At 39.8% G+C, this 23,721-nt stretch overlaps 1 protein-coding gene across 3 annotated transcripts in view; it reads right to left on the minus strand.

Moving 5' to 3' along the window:
* Positions 1–23,721, minus strand: part of FOXP4 (forkhead box P4) — a 170,857-nt gene that overhangs the window by 52,422 nt on the left and 94,714 nt on the right. For all 3 annotated transcript variants that reach the window (XM_020796423.3, XM_020796408.3, XM_020796432.3), the window contains exons 4-5: positions 14,624–14,746; positions 10,394–10,480 (exon numbers count right to left, since the gene is read on the minus strand). In XM_020796423.3, the coding sequence (XP_020652082.3) occupies positions 10,394–10,480; positions 14,624–14,746 (210 nt within the window). The remainder of the gene's footprint in view (positions 1–10,393; positions 10,481–14,623; positions 14,747–23,721) is intronic.

Raw genomic sequence — 23,721 nt, forward strand, 5'->3', positions numbered from 1 at the left:
CATCCCATCTGCAGCAGCACTGTACTCCCTGAAGTTTGCTTTGCCCTCTCCCTTGTCTCCTCCCTCCCCAGAAGGCTTTTCTGAGAGCACAGGTTTCTGCCTGTTACATCAGGAGTGGAACACTGGCCCATTCACTCAAATTCAGCCATAAAACAAAAGGAAATTGGGAAGGGATTAAGTCATTACAATTTCTAAGGCATGTTGTTTCATCTCATAACTTAACAATGTTCAGTAATTTTTCTTAGTTACTTGTTGCTGAATTTGAGTAGTAGCTCCTGGGGGCTCTAGATTACAAAAGAAGAAGAGAAGGCACAAAACCATTCCTCTGAATCCATGATCTTCCTACAACAGACCATTCATCTTACGGATCAACTATTTCTTACAATAACCAGAGCTATTCCACCAAAGGTCTTTCCCTAAATGGGATGCTCCCTCCAAATCACACACAGGAAACATACATTCCAAACTATAACCACACATGAACCTTACTCTTGGTCACTCTCAATAAACTTAACTCTTTTAGATTAGGCATCCTTCAGTCTCAAGAGACTATGGTAACGTGCTCTGTATGGAGGACTTGGAACAGCGTCATGGCCAACGCTTGCTGGAGTTTTGCTGTTATGGTCTTTGTGTCAGCAATGTGTTCTTTAATACGAAGCTTCAACATAGAGTTTCCTGGAGACATCCAAGATCGAAGCATTGGCATCAGCTCAATTTGATCCTCACTAGACGTTCTAGCCTTCCCAGTATTAAGATCACATGCAGCTACCCGAGTGCCGATTACGATACTGATCACTCCCTGGTGTATAGTAGAGTAAAACTGCAAGCAAAGAGATTGTATCACATGAAAAAGGAAGGAAGACCACGTATTGATATCAGCAAGACTCGTGATCAAAGAAAAGTGGAGGAATTTGTCCAAGCGCTTGAGGAAACCCTTCCAGGCCTGGCTGATGCAAATGCACCTGAACAATGGGAACATTTCAAGAACGCTGTTTATAACACTGCCTTGTCCACATTTGGCAAAAAGACCAAAAAGACGGCAGACTGGTTCAACTGCCAGCCATCGAGGATAAGAGGAGAGCTCTAGCAGCGTACAAAGCCTGTCCTAGTGAGTACAACTTGCAGGCTCTTTGAACTGCTCGTAGCCAAGTCCACCAGGCTGCCAGGAGATGTTCCAACGATTATTGGCTTCAGCTCTGCTCTCAGATACAGACAGCAGCAGACACTATTAACATCAAGGGAATGTATGATGGTATCAAGCAGGCTTTAAGTCCAATACAGAAGAAATCTGCTCCCTTGAAGTCTGCTACTTCGGCATGATCATCCAGGACCGAGCACAACAGATGGAATGCTGGGTGCAGCACTACTCTGAGCTATATTCCAGAGACAACTTAGTAACTGAAGAGCCATTAAATAACATGGAGTGCCTGCCTGTCTTGGAAGAGTTGGACAGCCAACCAACTTTAGCAGAAATAAAAGCGGCCTTGGATTCCCTCACCTCCAGCAAGGCACCTGGGAAGGATAACATCCCTGCTGAAATTCTGAAGTGCTTTTAAAGAGATAATCACGACTAAGCTGTATGAAATCTTTTGTCTTTGCTGGAGAGAAGATGGAATACTACAGGACATGAAGGATGCAAACATCGGCACACTGTATAAGAACAAAGGAGACAGGGGTGACTGCAATAACTACCCTGGCATCTCTCTTCAGCATTGTAGGGAAGCTGCTTGCCCGTGTCGTGCTGAAGAGACTCCAGGTGCTTACAGACAAAGTCTATCCAGAATCACAGTGTGGATTTCAAGCTAACAGATCCACCACTGACATGGTATTCTCCTTCAGACAGTTGCAGGAGAAATGTAGGGAACAACGACAGCGACTCTTTGTGGCCTTCATAGATCTCACAAAGGCCTTTGATTTGGTTAACAGGGATGGCCTTTTTAAAATACTTCCCAAGACTCCTTAACATCATCAAGTCGTTTCATGAGGGAATGAAGGGCACTGTAGTTTTTGATGGCTCAACATCAGATCCCTTTGATATCCAAAGTGGAGTGAAACAGGGCTGTGTCCTCGCGCTGACCCTGTTTGGGATCTTTTTTGCTGTCATGCTGAAGCATGTGTTTGGAACTGCAACAGAAGGTGTTTATCTCCAGACTAGATCAGATGGAATGTTCTTTAATCCCTCTAGATTCAGAGTGAAGACCAAAGTCCTGCTGAAATGCATGCAGGACTTCGCAAATGATGCAGCCATTGTAGCCCACTCTGCTGATGACCTCCAACAACTCATGAATCGCTTTAGCAAGGCCTGCCAAGACTTTGGATTAACAATCAGCCTGAAGAAAACACAAGTCATGGGACATAGCGTGGACTCACCGCCCTCTATTACCATCTCCACACAAGAATTGGAGGTTGTTCTTGACTTTGTGTGCCTTGGCTCAACGATCTCTGACACTCTCTCCCTAGATGTCGAGCTGGATAAACGCACTGGCAAAGCAGATACCATGTTCTCTAAGAGAGTATGGCTTAATAAGAAGCTGACAGCATATACCAAGTTCCAGGTCTATAGAGCCTGTGTCCTGAGCACACTCCTGTACTGCCGTGAGTCCTGGACCCTTTGTGCACAGCAGGAGAGGAAGCTGAACACATTCCATATGTGTTATCTCCGTTGCATTTTCAGTATCACCTGGCAGGACAAAGTTCCAAATAGAGTAGTCCTAGAATGAACTGGAGTTTTTAGCATGTATACATTACTGAAACAGCGACATCTATGTTGGCTTGGGCATGTTGCGAGAATGGCTGATGGTGAGATTCCAAAAGATCTCCTGTATGGAGAATTAGTGCAGAGAAATCGGCCCAGAGGGAGACCACAGCTGCGATACAAGGAGATTTGCAAGTGGGATCTGAAGACTTTAGGAATGGACCTCAACAGATGGGAAACCCTGACATCTGAGCGTTCAGCCTGGAGGCAGGAGGTGCATCATGGCCTCACCCATTTTGAAGAGATACTTGTCCAGCAGGCCAAGGAAAAGAGGCAGTCCCAAACCCAGCAAAATTAGGGAGCTAGACAGGGGACAGAACCTTAACTCTAGGTCATTAGTAAGCACTGTCCCTTTTTCTTCCTCTTATAACAATGGTTTACAACCTTGAATCCCCAGATGTTCTCGGACTAAAAGTCCCAGAAGCCTTCACCACTAGCTGTGCAGGCCAGGATTTCTGGAAGTTATAATCTAAGAATATCTGTAAACCCAAGGTTGGAAAGTACTGTTTTATGAATATGTACCATTCACAGATACATTCACTGACATGCAACCATGCCTCTCCATTCACGTATTTTATTAGTACAGTATACACAGACATGCTCTTCTTCTTCTTCTTCAACTTAGCCATTTTACAGGCATCCACACTTAAAAATTAATAAAGCCCCAACCCCCTTCACTTCTACTATTTATGCAATAGTCCACTGAATGAGAAGCTGTGAGATTGCACAATAGCCACTTGCACAAACAGAAATTCCTCTTATTTTAAGTACAGAGAGCTAGAAGTTACATGGGAGATCCATGCAGCAGTATGATATCCTCACTCCAAAGAGGTTGCTGGACTAAATCATGAAGAGTAAGCAGTTTGGTGGGTGAAATGGGAGTCACATGTGGATGTCAGACAGGAATCCCTGATACATATAATATTTAACCACAAATATTTACAGTCTACAGCTTCTTCCCAACACCACCAAAAATGGCAGAGCAAAGGTTGCTACAAAGTTTTCTTACACATGTAAGCTCTACTGAAATGAATAGCAGTTGTGCTAACAGCTTCCATTTATTTCAAAAGGGTTTGCACATGAAAATTTCTCATTTGATTTGAGTCCTTATCTCTGACACCAATAAAGCAACATCTCTTTTTCATGTGTAACAAATTCAGACACCAAGGATACTATGAAGTGATAGATTACTAGTTCTTCCTATAAGCCTGACCACTTGTGTTATAGTTCTAAGACCTAGCCTGTTTAGGGCCAGGTTTTAGGACTGAGGTTAAATTGAATAAAGAGTGAAAATGATAGTGGATTATAGAATGGTATTTCGGTCCATAAGATTTTTATTTGCTTGCCTGATTTTTTTTTTAAAAATGGCTCAATTCATGAAAAGGGGATGTTACAATTTTTAGAGTATTTCCGGTTGAATGTCTCCTAGCACAATCAACAAAAACATATAATGTAACTGTTCTGTCATTTTCTCTTGAATATATTTTTGTGGCAGGAATAAAAAACAAGATGAAGTAGTAATAAAATATAAGCAGCAAAATATAAGACACAATGAGGATTTTTGCAAAATTCCATGAATAAAGCAAGAATACTGCACAATAAAAACCTCCTCAGGAAACACCCTTAATATTTACTCTCTACTAAACATAAATTTTACTCTAAATTCCCATCATCACTTTTCCCTTGGTAGAACACTAACAAGAGATGACTGGTTATTTTTCCCCTTAAAGGATGGCATACCACTATAACTCTTGCTGAATTTTAACTCAGCTCACTTTCAGAAAATTATACAAGCAAATGGCACGTTGTACTCTTGTTAGGCAATGTATCAGTAAATGTAGAAGACCACTTCACTACAGCAAAATGAAAGGACCAAAGTGGACTTATAGTGAAATATAGAAAAAACAGTTCAAATAAATCCTTCCAGCAAAATCCTGAATGTGCGGCAAAATATTTCTTGTAATATAAGACACTGTATCATTAATGAAGAACTATTGTTTGAAACTGAGTCCATGCGGAATAACAGTTTACCAAGTCCATCCATGGGCACTGTAAGCAGAAAACTGCACAGCACATTACTGTAGATGCATTTCAGTTTATCTGCCAAACTACCTTCAACAAGTCACAATACTCAAATATCTCCTTCCTGATCCTCAAAAATTAAAATAATAAAATTTTATTTCTGCTGTTGCCTAGGAGCTCCCTCTCACCCTCCCTTGAAGTGCTGCTGCCAGAGTCTAAGGGCTTCTCTGGACAATTTCACTTTTGGAGGTCATCTGCTACGTACTTTTGATAGAACCAATGAAGTATGAAGCTTATCTGACCACAGATAAAAATCTTAAACACAAAGAAAGTAATTACTGAACCTTACTCTGCCAGTCACTGACGCCCACTGGGCCTCTCTAATCTTTCCTTCTCTTGGAGGTGGAGACAAATATTGGTTACCAGTTAGGGTGCAATCCCAAAATCTCACCCTCCCTCTTTTTGCTCCAACTCTCTACTCCCTTGATCACTGATCTTCTCCCTAGTGATGGGGTTTGAGTTCCTTAATGCATTTTGTCTGCGCTCTGTTTACATTAGACGCAGCTGAGCGGGTGCAGCTACTGGGGTAACAGGCGCCGTCACTTTGATTTATGAGCACATCAAGAGGAGTTTCAGCGTGACACTCTGGACTGACAGGAGCACTTCATTAATCTGACGCCTAGGTTACTTGCTGGCCAATCCTCATGCACTGCCCCCCTCCCAGATTAGCCAAGCAATATCAGCTGGTACACTGGGACAACTGCCAGAGATGAGAGACTGTCTAAAAGCTCTCCTCTCAAGTTTTCTGGAAATGCAGAAGGAGGGACATTTGTAAGAATAGGGTTGGCTGGCTTAGCATGCCAACTACCCAGTAGCAGCAAGGTAATGTTACTGACTTAGGCGCCGTGTGTAGTTTTTGCCTATGAAGCAGTTACTAGTGATGGGATTTTAACTCATCCCTGCTATCATTTTTAAAAAAACAAAAACCAGCATTTTGCAAAACCAGTTTATTAAAAAAAAAAAATAGAAGAGGCACCACAAAGTTCAGGTGCTAGCTTCAAGTTCTGAAGAACTGAGTATAGACTTCTTTTTACTAACAGCCTTGCTAATTAAGTTTGGGCAAATTATTTGGATGCCTCAGTTTCCCGATGAAAGAAATCAGCATCATTTCTTTAGGAAATCTGAGGCTGTGAGAACAAGTGAAATGATGACTCAGAACTACTATTATTTTCATTATAGGCAAACACACATAACAGATAGGTACAGAATAGACTAAGATAAGGCAATATTTTTCATACTTGTTACTGTAAAGTAGGAGGGAAAAGGCCAACTGGGCAACGGAAATGCATAGGAAATATCTTCCATAGGTGCAACATGGAAATATACATATATAACATACATGAACACAGTATGTTATATACAGTATTTTTTCTGTGACAGCTAAGGTGTATGTTTTGATACCCTAACTGTCAGAAAAAAATATATACAGTAACTGTCATACTGTAATTTGCTGATTTCAACAGGAAAGCTTTACCTATATGCTTCACATTAAAGGTAAAGGTAAAGGTTCCCCTTGACAATTTTTGTCCAGTCGTGTTCGACTCTAGGGGGCGGTGCTCATCCCCGTTTCCAAGCCATAGAGCCAGCGTTTTGTCCGAAGACAATCTTCCGTGGTCACATGGCCAGTGCGACTTAGACACGGAATGCTGTTACCTTCCCACCGAGGTGGTCCCTATTTATCTACTCACATTTGCATGCTTTCGAACCGCTAGGTTGGCGGGAGCTGGGACAAGCGACGGGAGCTCACTCCATCACGTGGATTTGATCTTACGACTGCTTGGTCTTCTGACCCTGCAGCACAGGCTTCTGCGGTTTAACCCACAGCGCCACCACGTCCCTTAATGCTTCACATTAAGCTCAGTTTATTTATTTAAGCATATGGGTCAACCTCTCCTGCTGAAATCAGCATGATGTTAAAGTGTTTACTTATACATGAGTTATATATATATACATGTTGTATGTATTTTTATATAGTTTCTTGTGAGATACCACAAAGAATCACCTGTACATCTTTGTTGTTGTTTTTCAAAAGCTGATTGTAGCAGAATATACTTAAATACGCCATTGATCTCAGTAGGACTTAATATGACTAGAAGTTATTTCTAATGATACAGTAATACGGTACACTATAAATGGCACCTCAATTGTATAAAGTGTCCCCACCGCCTCCTACAAAATGAAGCATTAGTGGCCTACATCTTTCTTAGAAAGCCTGCACTACTTCACGAGGACATTTACATCTATTTAGCACCAACATTTTCCTTCTGAAAATCACTATTTCCCCAGGATGCTTTCTTCAATCCATAGAAAATGATAACAGTGTGTCTTTACTTGTTTTTCCCTCTGATGGGAGAAATTAGGCTCAAGGAGGCATTCCCAGTAAAAAGGGGCGAGGTTAACATGAGGGCTCAGCTTTCCTTTCTTTCCCTCTCCGTGTGTACATCTTTAAAAACCAATTGCACCTTCTGTGGCCAGTTTTTCAGGGGGGAAACTTGAAGGATGTTCTCTAAATGTAATTAAGCCCCCAATTCCAAAACTGCTATCAGAACACAACGACGAACTTGTCCACATTGCTACTTTTTCCTATAAGATCGCAATGGATCTCCCCATACAGTATGTCATACTCACTGCTGTTAGCAGTTAATGGCAGAATTATTCGAGAGACCACACCTTCAATATGGATTCTCTATGTCTGGCCAAACTGTGAATCATAGGTGACCATTCAATGACCAGGCCAGAAGACATCCTTCATTTCTTAATTATTGAGACAACTGTGAAATAGTAAATTGTTGTGGTTTAAAGTAGAGATTGTCAACTTCAGTGGGGCCTAAGACTGTCATTCAGAACAGTCATTAAGCTCAGGAGCTCTACACTCAAGAAGCACTGCCAGAACTGCGAGGATTGTGATCAAAGTGGCTAATTAGCTTCTAAAATTAGTTATTTATAAACATTACTGAATGATGTAATTTATTTAAGTGTTAAATAATAAAAGGACTTACCCTATTAAGCAAAATCGAAATCAAAAACCACCTCAAACATAGTCACAAATACTTCACTAAGATAGGCTAGGTACAAGACTTTAATACAAGCTTTTTTGAATTCATTAACTATTATTCATTTTATTCGCGAAGGCTTTCCTCTAAAGATGCTGGCCACAGAGACTGGCAAAACGTTAGGAAGAACAACCTTCAGAACACGGCCAAAGAGGATGAAAAACCCACAACAACTATTATTCATTTTCTAAACAATAAAATCCTTTCATTTAGGATAAATTATCAAAAAAATGATTGATAAAATATAGAGTCTATGTCTATAAAAGTATGTACAAGTACTATTATATATGCATACATAAGCATGATTCAGAACAGTACCAGCACCAGTACAGTTCTATCATTCTCTGATGCCTAAATAGCTCCCAACCAATCATATAGAATAGTTTCTAATGAAAGAAGAGGCAAGTCAGCATTCCAGAAGTATAGTTCAATTCAATAATGACTTTTGAAAATTATAAAGAGATTCAAGACCCCCTACTGCACTATGTTCCCCAATTCCAAAAATAGTAATTACAAAGATTTTTTGGAGTATGCCAGGGGGGTAGCATGGCACAATTAGCCCATCTGCTCCAGAGGGCACAAAGGGAGTTTTTGACCAAAAAAAGGTGGTTGTGATTTGCAGGTCACATTTGGACATCTAGGGGATGTATGTGGCCGGGGAGGGGCTGCATTTTGCCCAACCCTCATTCAAACCACTGCTGTATAGCCTAAAATGCTACTTCTCTGAAGGGGTAGGCAACAGTAGTTCTCCAAATGCTTCTGGGGCTGTAACTCCCATAATCCCTCACCACTGGCTAGGAATGATAGGAGCTATCAGCCAAAAACATCTGCAGAGCCATAGTTGCCTAACCTTAATACAATCCAAGCAAAAGGGCAGTTAAGTACTAGCTACTCTGTTAGTATTTTGCAGGAGTCAGTTTGATGACCTCTTTATAAATTACAGCCAAGAGATAGAGCCAGGTTTAATTCACTGAGAAGTGTGTGCCTCCCCATCTCAATGTGACAGAAGGTCTGATTGAATGAAGAAACTGAGAGGAACAGGAGAGGATTTTGCATCAGTTCAGCACTGTGCTCAGTTCCTAGTGCAGATCTGCATAGAGGCCACAAACATTAACCTTTATTTTGGGCCATTTGCAATATACCACATGGTGGCTATTACATGCAACTAGGATTTAATAATGTTGATCAACTTCAAATTAAACAGATTCTGAGCTGCTAGTAATTTTGACCATGGGTGATGGCTTTGCAGAGCTATTTCAGTAGACAATGAAACAAACTAACAACAAAGAAATTAAAAGTAACACACATCTATGACGTGACAGGGAATGATCAAAAATCTGAGTTAAGGAGCAAAGAGAACAGCTTTTATCAACTCAACACTAACGGAAGAACTTGATAAACACCCATTTTAATATAAGCAGTGTCAAAGAGAAGTTACCCACAATAATTCATAACAAGTTGACATGAAGGGAATGATGTAAATATTTCAGATGGTTGCTTGGCATTGGGGGTGCCTCAACAGATAGTGAATGAAAAGACCTATACCTCATATTATAAAGGATCTGCAAATGGATTTTATCAACACAGTATTGTTTGACAATACAATCTGAATTTTTAAACTTGCCCTTACAAAAACCTTTATGGAACGTGCTGAAATAATTTCTATTTATAAAATTTTAACTGTCTGACTAGCATTCAACTATGCAAATCTGGGGTTAAAGAAATTGATTTTGTGGCAGGGGGAGATTACTTTGAGACATGTATGTTTAGAACCCAAACAGTCTTATTATTCCATGCATATAACAACACGAATAAATTCTTCCCATTGTGCTATTGTGATGAAATAATAATAATCATCATATGCCATCAATTCAATTCTGACTTATGGCGACCCTTTTCAGAGTTTTTTTTTCAGGTAAAGAATACTCAGAAGTGGTCTACCACTCCTTTCTTCTGGGGGCAACCTGGGACTGTGCAGCTTGCTCAAGGCCTCTTCTCTCTGGAGGCACAATGGGGAATTGAACTCCCAACCTCTGGCTCCACAGCCAGATATTTAAATTGCTGAGCTAGAAAACCTACTAGATTTTACAGATTATCATAGTTCTGGAACCTGTGCTTTCAGACCAGCAAAGAAGCTACTACACAATACTTTCACAGCACTTCAGCTTATGATGGTTACTCTAGCAGGAGTTCTAACAGCAGTAATGCTGCAAATATCTATTATTTTCAGTTCCTAAAGAGAAAATCATGTATGTAATACTGGAGATAATTGTCCTGAAAAGGCAACAGATTTCTGACAGATCACAATAAGGAAGGCTAGCCTGGATTGGGATTTTGAACAGCAAAGAAGGACAGTAGTCTGTACTTTGGAATAAGGAACACATAATTCTGCATAATTTCTTACTGATTGTCTTAACTGATTGGTTGACTGATCTATGAACAGGTGGACAATCTTTATTTTTTTTGCGGCAATATTCATGCAACAATGAAAAATCAAGTCTACCTCTTTGGCTTGCTGCTTTCCAGCTTGCTGCTGAGTCAGCAGTTGCAGATGAAGTTGCTCCTGCTGCTTCTTATAGTATTCCTGCAGCTGAGAAAGAAGTGAGACCAAAGAATGCATAGTAAGAATACAGTAGTAACTTTCTACAACTTATCTGGATTTTGCAAATATCTAAGCATGCTGTAGAGCTCTATAGCTATTAGAGAACAAGCCTCAGAAACAGACAAAAGATAGAGCTGAATAGCCTCACACAAGGAATCTCTGAAAGAAAGGTTATGTTGATTTTTGCTGTCCTTCAATGTAAAGAGCCTCCAAAGTTCATTCATCCTCCCAATCATTATCTGAAGCAGGGCTATATACTCCCATTTATAGTTGGAATAAAAAGCTGAGAGATTTACTTATTCAAGAAACCCAGTCTTTCAAGAACATCTCTCTCTTGCTCTACAAGTGAGAGATTTCAGCTCTATCTTACTTGCACTCGAGAATTCTTCAGATCCTCTGTCTAGCTGTTCACATTTTTGTAGTACTGTAGACAGGAGCTGTGTCATACATGTAAGTAATGTCACAATTCCTATGTACTGTACATAACACCACAGTAGTATTAAGGGTATCTTAAGAAGGAAAATTCCCAGAAACCCACTTGAGTTCTGTGGATATTACAAAGTGTATTGCTTCAACTACACTTATCCCTGCAACACTCACTTTTAGCTATGCTTAACTCCTTAATCATCATTTGCAAAACAGTAGTTCTGGCGGTCACCTTCCTGATGACAGAGATATGGAACACTGTAGCAATTTTGACACCTTGGTTTACAGGAGAAAAAAGGCAGACAAAAGCAAAGATTTTCCCCCAATTACAGGACCTGAAAAACTCTTGAAATGTGAGCAAATAACCAAATGTACTATTTTTCTTCAGGAGTGGCAAACGTGACAAAAATACCAAAAATGTGACTCACTAACAGCATTTTGATTTACACAACATCCTGACTGTAAACTTCTCTTATACATCATTAAACTATGTAGGTCAGAGAAAGGAGTGTGTGAAGTAGGAGGATAGCAATCTATAGCTGAAATCCTGTTGCCATAAATTATGCCGTGTAAGGTTGGTGACATCATTAGGTACTGTGACTTTTTTTGGAAATAAAATATTTTTCATTCTTCTTCCCAAAGGTCTTTTTTTTTTTTAAATCTGTCTGGTAGTGGCAATTTTTTGAAATTAAAGACCTCACCCCAAAGTCCCTCCATTCCTAAAAGCTTCCCCATGATGAAAGGCATCCTATGAGAGCCTCAGGATTTTTGGAGGTTGGCAGAATAAGATTCTCCCCTCAAAGATTTGCTGCATGCCCATAACTTATGGAATATGATTCCATCTTATATATATCTGTGTCTGAGACACCGACAGATGACGGGCTTAGTATACAGTGAAGTCTTGCCTACCACATCCCATCAGAAGAATAAATACATTTTTCTCTTAGTATTAAAAGAAAATATGAGTGTTTTCTCAATGTTTCAAACATTATTTACTGTTATGTTAACATTTAGAACACAAATGTTAACTCTCACACACTTTTAATTTTAAATTCTGACTGTGTTTCACTTTGTTTATCTATAACAAACTCTAGCTGCCTAGAGTGGTCGTAATGACCAGATAGGCAGGGTATTAATTAATTAATTAATTAATTAATTAATTAATTAATTAATTAATTAATTAATTAATTAATTAATTAAAATATACAAGCTGATTACCTTATAAAGCTATTTTAAGAAAATCATTTAGGTTAGCATAGATACCCTTTACATTCATATTACATACAAAGAAAGATAAAATGCTATTTCTTGTTCTTATTAAAACACTTATACTACACCTTTAAGTCTAAAGAGATGTACAAGGCAGCTAACATTTAAAAATCCAAAAATCTTTTATCAGCTGAAACATAGATATACACAAGAAAATAAACAAATTACAGTACAACAGGAAACTGACAACAAATTAAATTCAGCAGCAGGAAACAGCCAGTGAGTACAGCCGCTCCATGGAAAAGCCGTCAACAATCCCAATTGTTTTTGATAAATACAGTGTTGCCTTGCTTACCCAGTGCTCCGTTTAGCGACGAAATTGCTTTGCGACAAAATGACATGTTTCTTCTATAACTTTTATTTATTCATTTATTTATTATTTTATTTTATTTATATCCCGCCTATCTGGTCGGGTCAGGACCACTCTTTGGAAGGGACAGTTTATGTGTGAAGACCATGGAAGTTGTAATCTGGACTGGATGCAGGACAACAGAGTTTGATTTAGGTTTTTCATATTTTTGGCTTATTGTGCAGGTTCATAATACTTGCTTTTAGCTGTCATTTTTAGCAAGCATTTTTAAACTGGAAAAACTGGTTTTCAAATAAAATAGAAATACAGTAGCTAAAATACTGCTGAGCTGGCATAAATCTGATGATCCGCTGCAACTTACAAAGTTTGCACTTACCATTGCTTGTCAAGTCATGCAACCTGATGTACAGCAAGAAATGCCTACACTAACTTCTTAACGTGTGCCCATTTGCCATAGAGATTTGTGCCCAAAATATTATGGTGGCAAACTGACTAAAGCTATCTTAAATGCTCATTAAAAAATAACCCCACTATGCAACAATCAATCCATTTGCCTTTTCTCTTCCTTTTCCTGAGAAGCTTAAAAATAAAAATGCCTTTAACTGGGATATATGAAGGGGGCTTAGGACCTGTGTGAAATTATAAATCATTTCCTTTTCCTGCCTCAGTTACATTGTCTGCAAAATAGGCATGGGGTTACATATAACACAAAAAAAAACATTTAAACTTGGCAATGTGATTTATGAACCCTAGTTAAATGCCAGTACTTCACATAAACTGACTTGCATTATTCGGAGACTTTTCAAAGGAATGCCACTTGTTTCACATACTTTCCAAAACAAGTGATTTACAACTTTAATTTGTTTTCCACAGGAGGGGGCCAGATCTAAAGAAGTCAGCACAGGTTTCCACAACTCTAGGGAAAAAAGCTGGCTCCTGAGGAATGCCCCTGGGGATTCTGGGAGAGTCCTTATCAGCTTGTAGTCGACAGTGCTGACAGCATAAACTTTTCTTTTTCTGTCTGCTGAACAGGTTTGGAAAGCCTCCCTGTTTACCCAAAAGCCAATCAAAACCAGGTCTCTATATGGGACTCCGAGAACATTGGGTCAAGAGGTGAGAGGTGTGATGTTTGGTTTTCTTCTCCTGGAGAATGCCAGCAATTCCTGCCGAGGCTGTTTAATTTGCAGTCAAACGTGTTTCTCTATCTGGCTCCAAAGAGGCTCGTAGAAGGAAAGACCCACCCTAGTTAGTGTTTACCCTTTGTTCTTTCCCTGAGGCCAACCTTGAATCCTTATCAGCATGTTTGAGGTAAACAGGTATTGAAAGCAAGAGGAAGGGTGTGGAGGATGCTGTTGGTTTTCATGTTTGCTCCCCCTCCCTGAGGCAAGTGTTTGTCTAAACAGTTATGTTTTCTTGGGAATCTTTTTATATTCTCTCTAGTTCTCACTAGTTTGTATTGGAAAAAGAAAATGGGTATTCTTTTTGCTAAATACAACTATGAGAGGTGCAAGAGCCAAATCAAACTGCTGAGCTTATTTTTTTTTTTACCCAAACACTTGCATCCAAATCCAAAGCTTAGAAAAGTAATAAAAAAACACACACACACAATTTCCAAATTCCCCTAAATTGGATTGTCAACAGAGGAGTGCTTGTAAGGCACTAAGAAAATAGATTGAGGGATTGGGTGCTCCTTTGTTTGGTTTTCCATGTTGAACTGCCCTATAACTGTGTAGCCTTTAAAGTGCTCCTCTGTAGGTAACTTAAGCCAGGCTCTCCAAGTGAAAAAGAAAAAAAAGGAAATTACTGCCTTTCAACAAGGAGAAAATTGAAACAATCTGTACTATCCCATTCAAAGGCTAAGGACAAAGAAGATGACTAGTTTTATATGACAAAGCATTGGGCTTGGCTGTTGAAGATACACATCTAGACTCAACCGAGATATACTAAGCAACCACAGACAAAGCAGTATCTCAGCTGCAGACTCACAATGCATAAAATCAGAATAGCGTCTTTCCTCAGAATGCACAAACAGGAAACACATTGCACTTGCATGTAAGAAATGCAGGACAACTGTCATTCCTACAACTCCTCCAAGAGGTATCTGCCATGAAAGCAGGCAACTTTACCTGTTGCAGCATAATTGCTTGCTGCTGCTGAAGAAGAGCTTGGAGTTGGGGAGGAGAAAGGATCTGTTGCATCTGCTGGGGGGTAATCATCTGAGGAGACATCATGGCCACAGACACTGGCACCTACAGAGAGAGAAAGAGAGGGAGGGAGAGAGGGAGAGATCAGATAAAATATGTGAAGAATAAAGTGGTTTGAAATGGGAGTGAAAGGTATCATTTGTGTATGGATTTGGCTGCTTACATTGTTTCTTCGATAGGTTAGAGTGAAATTACAAGTTGTGATCAAGTGCTGTGAGGATTAATGGGTCTAGATCCACTCAGTGAGGAAAAGAGAGATTTTCCCTTGGCACTTCAATTTTGAAACCATTACAAGCCGTCTTTAGAGTTTCCAGACAAGCTGCCATGTTGAGTCCAAGCTATAGAATACACAACCTTCACAATTAGAAGTAGAGCTTTCATAAGAAGCAAAGGATGTTTGTTTATCCTACTCTGAGGTTTCCATAACCACAATCAACTTGCTTTTACTTCACAGTCATTTGTTTTACTGCCATCTAATTGCAAAGCTGATATCTTATTTTCTTTGGCCCTCAATCTTTTCCAACACATGCAGCAAACAGTCATATGGTATCATAAGAACTACCACATTTATTATGGCATAAACTTTGTGTTCTATAGCATCTCATGAAGTGGGCTGTAGTCCATTGAAGCTTATGACACAATAAATTTGCTTATCCTTCAAGTGCTCCAGGATAATGTTGTTGTTTTGTCTTTAAGAGTACAGATAAACTGATCTGCCCAACCTTAAGCTTTCACTGAAACCAGATGAAACAATATATGCTAAGCACAAAAGATGTCAGCAGATAAAAATTAGAGCTGCTGCTCTAATTTTCACATCTAATTCACATCCAAAATTAAAATTCCCACTCCATTCCGCTAGTTTTAAAACTTTACATACTTAAAAAAATTTACAGGTAAGGAATGAGACATCTTTCCAGCAAGTGATTGCAATAACTGTACACCTGTGTAGGGCAACAACGCTACTTGCACTTCTAGGTTTGTCTTCTCCATTGCAGTTTGACCTGTTACAAATTTTGGCAAATTTCATTTCAAAACAAAGACTACAGCAAGAGCGAAAGCATGCATACAGTGGGCAATGATTGTTCTATAATATCTATAATATCATCCTCATGCCTTTGCATGCTTCTAGACATAAGGGTCCTACCACTCACAATTAAAAGGCACTGGGCACCTACTCAACCTTTTCTTCTTAGATTTTCTTCGGTAAGAAATAAAGACAGAAGAAACACTGGGAAAAACAAAAGGTCTGCTTAGTGCAAACACTGGAAAAACCCAGGAAGGCCACAAAGTGAACTGTTACTGGCCTCTCCCATAAACTTCCATGAACGAAGCAGTGCAATGGAAAACTAAAGGCCTCTTTTGGAAGTACCTTTTGCAAAACTATTGCCTACAGACTGCAAACCACGCAGGTCTGGCCAGAAAAAAGAAATAATTTTATAAACCTTGTAAAGGTATTGTTGCTGTGGCCTGCACTGCTGTGAACACAAAGCAAGCATAGTTTCACAGACTGGGTCACCGTAACTCATTGAGTTGTAAGTGGGTCAAAAATTATATATGAACATCAGTGGATTAATACCTATGTTGGTAGAGGACACAGATGATTCACATAACTACTTTGTGGCTGACCACTACTTCTGATCTGTTTACTATGAATTATGCTTCTAGTCAGCAAACTATTTGAATGTCGCAAGACATGTTGCACAAAACTGTTTAGTCTAAATTTGCGATGCTTGCAATGGCATGCAAAACTGTACTTCTGCTCATAGCAAACACCTCATTCAACCTGTTCACTCTTAACAAGAGAGGAAGTGCCAACTGCAAGCCAAGTACATTTCTCAGGCTGGGATGGGTTATTAGGAGAAAATGTGCCTACCCTTAAATAAAAAGAAGGGCTGGGGCAAAGGCCTTTGCATTTAAGGTAACTAAGCTAATTTAAGAAAAGGTAAAGGCTCCCCTTGACATTTAGTACAGTCGTGTCCGACTCTAGGGGGCGGTGCTCAACACAGTGATACAACACAGTGGCAGGAAATTTGGGGGTAAATGTTTACTAGAACTATTTTCAGAACTTTTTTGTATCCTAAACTGACAGAAATCCAATTTAAAATGCTTATGTGATGTAATTAGTAAGGAAAACTTTCAACAGAAGTATGCCATGTTAATTTTATGTACTATATAAATATCTGATTATTATTTTTTTGCCCAACAAATGAAAACATTTGAAATTCAGGTAATTTAGAAAATGGATTCAGCCAAGTGCACTTAATGCAGCTTAAATCACTACATTCAAATAAAGTCAAAGCTTTATGAGGAAATTATTTTACTGGAATACTTACAGATACTTCAAAACATGACAACACAATACAGTATACTGAAGTTTAAAGAAAAAGTAAGGCACTGAAAAATCTAGCATATTAACATGCTTAAAGTGCTATTATGCACACAGGTATGTGCTCTTCCAAAGGAAAATGACCTGGAAAAAAATAGTTATAACCTTTATATTAAATATGACTGATACTGCATACATTCACTTGCAGAACTTGACTTGTATTGTGTTCATTTGCTGGTCAGAGTCCTCCTGCAAAATACTGTGTACATAAAGAAAACTGCACAAGCACTTTTCATAGTTTTTTTATTTAATTATCCATCATATGCCTAGGTCCGTGACTGAGTGTGTGACGTGGGTACATCCAAGCATGCAACAGACAGCTGGAATGACTGTGTACACCAATTATGTAACTTTGGGTTAACTTTGTATAAACCCAGTAAGATTATGGCCTTTATGTTACTAATTTATTTTATCTAGGACTAAATTTCTAACACTAGAATGCAGTGACATATTTTGCACCCCTCATGGCTGATGCAGTGGTCCTGGAAGTCAGGGTGGGAGGTGTAATTTTCCTCCTCCTTTTCATAAAGAGATTTCATTTATTTCCAAGTCAGCTGAAAGTAAGCAGAGGCAGGTTCAACATGCTCTGCTTATAAACATACATAGAATATATAAATATATAATGTTGTGTAACTAATATGGCTCTCCATCCAAATCAGCAAAGAACGAGAAAGGAACTCTGTAAACTGTAGTTCTACAAGCATGTTAAAGGATCATTGTATTTCCCTGCACTCTCAAAGCATGCAAGTTCAAAGCAGTTTCATTTACACTACCCCAATGCAGACACTTCCACCATTTAAATAATCTTGGAGATATTCTTAATGTTCATCTTTCTTTTCAAGCAAGAATGAACATGGAAAGCAGAAATCTAGAGAACCATGATGGAGAATGGCCTGCAGCTTACCACTAAGAAATTCACAGACTACAAACCCCATCTCTTATAATTTAGGATTCAAGGAATATTCAGGTTGATAAATCCAGGTGGCAATATCAAGCTACTTAGAACATTAGACTGCAGTTTTCTACGTCTGTTCAATGCAGTTAACAACATATATCCTCCTCCTATAGCTGTAACATCAACAAAACAAAAACAAAAGTATTCAGCAGCATAATTTCTCCTCTTTACATTCCATATCATGTCACAGTATTTCCCTCCTATTAACATTATTTATACAACTACCTGAAAGAGAAAGCAAAAACATGTACAGTCGCACCTCGCTTGACTATTACCTCGTTAGACGAAGAAATCGCTTGACGATGAAGTTTTTGCGATTGCAAAATGATGTTTTAATAGACAAAAACGACAATTGGTTCCCTGCTTCGGGAACTGATTTTTTCGCTTAACAACGATCTTTACAACTGATTGTTGGGTCTTCAAAATGGCCGCCCGCTGTGCAAAATGGCTCCCCACTCTGTTTTAGGATGGATTCCTCGCTTTACAGGCACGAAAATGGCCGCCCTATGGAGGATCTTCGCTGGACGCTGAGGTATTTTGCCCATTAGAATGCATTGAACAGGTTTTCAATGCATTTCAATGGGCTTTTTCGTTTTGCTTGACGAGGATTTCACATAACAGTGATTTGAACGAAACGAATTATCCTCGTCAAGCGAGGCACCACTGTATTTGGGTAACATCTCGTCCACAAAGCTGGGAATTCTTCTTGGTATCAAATAATTTCAATAGCAATGCAGGCAAGTCTTGGATGAAGTAAAGTGGATCACAAGTTGTGAACAGCTTGAACAGACAGTAAAAGTACCTTGAATTTGACATGGAAACTCACTGACAGGAAGTGCAATGGCCAGAGAACCAGTGAGCGAGGCTCTCATCTCCTACCTACTTCCATGAATAGTCAGCACAAACATTCTGCACTAGTTATAGTTTTCAAAAACAGATCAAAAGGGCAATCTCCGTCCTCAACAAATGTCAAAGCCAGGCATTTGGTGATAGAGTCCATCACTTAACAAAATATGAAACTGGGTGTCACTTGTGTATTAATGACTGCCTTTTGCTAAAGTTTGCAGAAGTTCATTCAGGCTGATTCTTCTTTTCAATCTGATACTTTAGTATCAAATGAGAAGTGGAAGATAGAACCCATATGTGCGGTTCTGCGTGCATCCCATTTGTTGGTATGTGCTGATCACAATGCAGAGGTGTGGCCAGAGATAGTAAAGTGAACAAAAAATGGGTGCACCACCATTTTTCCACTATGCAACTAGAAGGCAGAAAGAAGAGAAGATATGGGCAAGCTATTCTGTTCAAAATACTTCTTACATTACTTCTTTTGTCTGCCATATCTTCATCATAAAAATACTGGTGCAGAAGAAAATCCACACTGGCAGGAGTTACTTGAATAGTTTAACAATCCTACAGCAAAGAAGGGGGTCACAAATGGCTCACTCCCTTACTATAAATGGAGAGAGGAAGAATAAAATGAAGAGCAGCTTTCAAAGTGGTACTCCAGGAAAAGAGTGAACAGGTGCTAGGAAACACTCACTTCTGCATTATTCATCCTTCAGGGTAGGATGTACCATGTTGAGTGTACATTATATTATACTACTGTATATTATATTATATTATATTACATTATATTTTATTATATTAGCATAATAACTATTACTGAAGAGCCTCGTGGTGCAGTGGTTAAACCGCTGTACTGCAGCCAAAACTGTGCTCACGACCCGGGGTTCAATCCCAGGTAGCCAGCTCAAAGTTGACTCAGCTTTCTATCTTTCTGAGGTCCATAAAATGAGTACCCAGCCCGCTGGGGGGGCAATGTGTAGCCTGCATAATTAACTTGTAAACCACCCAGAGAGTGCTTGAAGTGCTATGGGGCGGTATATAAGCAGCACGCTTTTACTATAATGCCAGAAATAACAACAGCTGTAAGAATAATATACAGTACAAGAAAACTATTTTCTCTAGAACGGGGTCCCCAACTCCCGGTCCATAACCTGGCAGCAGTTCGTGGCCTAGGCAGGAACAGGCCACGGACAAAGATCTCCTGCCCCCCTGTGAGAGTGCCCCACCACCTGTGAGTGTGACACACACCCCTCACGAGCACGAGATGGCCCCACGCATGAGCACGACACACACCCTGCAAAGCGGCACGCCCTGCGTGAGTCTGACAGGTCCCCTGCAAGCGTGCCACACACCCCCAACCAGTCTCCGGTTGGGAAAAGGTTGGGGACTACTGCTCTAGAACAAGCCATATTCTCAAAATGAAGACTGATTCAACTATTGGGTATTTCTTATATGAAAAGGGGCACATGTAACAATTATGTTTATGCTTTTGGTTGCTATTTACTGTGAAGTCACTTCCAACTTAATGGTGACACTATAAATTAATGTTGAGGAGGAAAGAAAGCTATTTAAGTGATAGGAGTACACAAGGTGTGGAACTAGTGCACATGCTTGCAGGAATAACTGTCAAATACATGCTCAGCTCCAAAACACTTGGTTGTGTATGAGAGAGTCACGGAGTTGCCACTGTATGCTGAACATCCGTTCTGAAGCAAGGAGTCTTTTATGACCAAAGATTGGTAGAGACAACTGCTCTGCAGCAGGGGTGGATATTTTGATTTGCTGGTGTACAACTCTTGAACAACTCCTGACCATTAGCTATGATGGGTAGAGCTGATGGCAGCTGCAGTCCAACAACATTTGGGAGGCTGTATCACTGCACACAGTTCTGCAGGAGTAAATGGCTAACAGGTGTCCACTCTTCAAATTTTATAAGTCAGTCTCATTAATCAGAGGAGTATGGAAATAATGAAGCTCAACTATGCCTTTCTCTAAGTAAAGCATGAAAACTTTGTAGTGATGATTGGTACTATAGTGATCTGCTATGACGAATAGATTTATTGTATCTAGACCAAAAAGTGTTCACCTTTGGGATATATCTGAAGAATATGTTTGCTCCTTCCTCTGATATGTACCAGAAACTGCTAACTCAACACCCATCACATCCTACTAGTATCTGTTTTAGAGCATACTACTTTTTCCCCCCTTGTGTGTCAAGGAGTACTTCAATGAAGACCTTGCAATTGAAACTGTCTTCTCTTTACTGAATCTACCCAAGAATAGAAAGATTGCTTCTTGGCATGTTAAGCAAATCAATTCCACCATCAGCCCAGCACTGTGACAATCTGGGACACTCTTATCTTTAGTTTTATCAGTTCCTGAAGCAGAGGCAATTCCATTAGGGAATTTCTACCCCCTTGTGTTCTGTGGACTGAAGCAAGCAGTAGCTTGCTGACCTTTGGGGCATGTTAGAAGCCTTATCTGTTGACTCAGGTTGCTGGTTTAAGGGAGGTGCCCAGAATTTCATTTGTCATTCCAGAAGTCACTCTAAGTTAACTTAGGAAGTTATTTATTAACTGACAAGAGCTTGGCTGCTGGAGAAACAATGTCAACCAGAATCATTCAGTGAATCAAAGCTATGAGACCCCTGGTTCATCCCAACAAAATCTAGACTGCCTCTCTTTCCTCACACTGGAAGGAGATTCTAATCCAACAGCACAGGTAGCTACAACATTATTCTGATATTCATGTGAAAGAAGCCTGTATAAGGTCAATGTATCACTGAGACAGCAACAAGGAAGAATGTTTGCTGTGGTCCATTGCACTGTCGTGGAATAATTATAAACCTTGTTATCATAGGAAAACGATGGCTACTGCAAGCTGCATTTCATTGTTGTATATTGCTACAAGAATTTTATGCTCTGTCTTTCCAACAGAATGGGTGTTCCCACACGCAACAAGCAATGAAAATCAACGGAGAAATTAAGGCAGCACGACCAAGAGAATAAGAAAGAATTGAGTTGATGCACACTCACTAGGAGACAAGCATCACAGTAATTTCTCTTTGCTGTTCATCAGCCTGCAATGTGTTCTGAATGAGAGCCTATAATTAATTGCTCATCTGCATCCTGCATCTGAACTTCCTCCTTGCCAGCCCCCACCACCACACTGTGCATCCAGCTTGATACACGTTGGCTGGCATTTTCAAAATCGGAGGCATTCTAATTACCGGAGAGTTATAACACCTTCCATTTCGCGCCCATCGGACTGACACCCTGTCAAGAGCAAAGAGACTTGCCAGAGGTTTTGACAACACTAATTGCCCCTATAATCTAAAAACACAAAGGAGAGGCGATTAGTCGTGAGGGCCGCAGCTCTCGATCCGACATGAGGTTTTCACAACGTTACAAGAAAACAAAAGCGGTGCCTTTTAGAGTGTGATGGCTGCTAACAAAGCAGAATTATATTTTCATACAAACCTTTGTCTACATCAAATAGCTTTCCCCTTTCTCTTAAAATGCTATGCTGACAGTAAGAAGGTGGGGGCTCCTTAGGAAGAGGAGCAGGAAGGAAGATAGAATATGGAGTATTCTTAGGACTCTGAGGCTTCTAACCTTGTTTCCTATTTCACAATGAGGTGGTTAAAAATAGTCTTTAATCACTACACCTCACTACTTACAGGTACCATGGGCTTACTACCTATCTCCTTCAAGAACATCAACACTGTAGCTGCATTTCATTGGACAAAACATTTATCCTCATGTTGTAGTTCTAAACTGACTTAAGACATCAGCTCTATAATGCCACAGTCACAAATACACAGACTGATTCCTGACACAACCAAAAATGCAAAACTGTACCCAGTGCTCATAAGGAGGCTTCAACCAAGGCTGCACAGCAGGTGACAAACAACACTGGTGCTTCCTAATTTTATATGGAGAAGCATGCCAAATGCGACCCCCCCCTTACACATTCTGTTATACCAGATAGCTATAACTGCTATTGTGTTATGGGCCTCAGAATCAAGTTACAGTAACCATAACAGGGCTTTTAAGCTAAGTGAGATATTTAAGGAGTGGTTTTACCAGTTCCACACACCCATCCCGTGAGTTTACATACCCAAGAAGGGGATTCAAACACAGGTCTCCTGAATACTAATCCGTCACTCTGTCCATTATATCACAGTGGGCATTTCCATACTGTATGCCTGCTGCCTTCCAGCTGTATAACATAAATCAAGCTAATAATTCACCACAAGAGGTAGAGCCAGTACAGTACTAAGACTACCTGAAAAGAAATGGCTTCAGGCTGTCACAAAGCGACTCTTGAGATCAACATGCCACTGCACATCTGGATAACCACAACTCAAGATAACCAAATAATCTAAGGGGAAGAAGTGCTTCCATTGATATCTAATACATCCACCAAAAGAGCATTCAAATAGTCCACTTAAGCTAAAGGTCTTTAATAGTAATATAGAGCTAGAGCACTAGAGATCACACAGCTGCAGCAATATGGCAGTAATTCTGATATGATCCAAACAAGCTTCAAGAATTTGGAGTTTATGTAGTTTCTGTTAAATGGGCTGTTTCAATCTGCCATGCTAATCTCTAGGACACAGTAGGCAACTTGTAGCCTTCTAGAGAATGTTGCCCAGTAACATCCCTCGGCTATCATTATAAGTTATGTTGACATGGGCTGGTGTGGGTGATGGAATTTAGTTCAATAATGCCTGAGGCCATAGGTTGCCCACCTTTACTCTAGGACAAAAACAATCCCCTCCCTCCCAAATGATTCCAGCTGGGCTGAAGATATCTTAATCTTTGGCATAAG

This window comes from Pogona vitticeps, chromosome 4 (assembly GCF_051106095.1).
Source record: "Pogona vitticeps strain Pit_001003342236 chromosome 4, PviZW2.1, whole genome shotgun sequence".
NCBI lineage: Eukaryota > Metazoa > Chordata > Lepidosauria > Squamata > Agamidae > Pogona > Pogona vitticeps.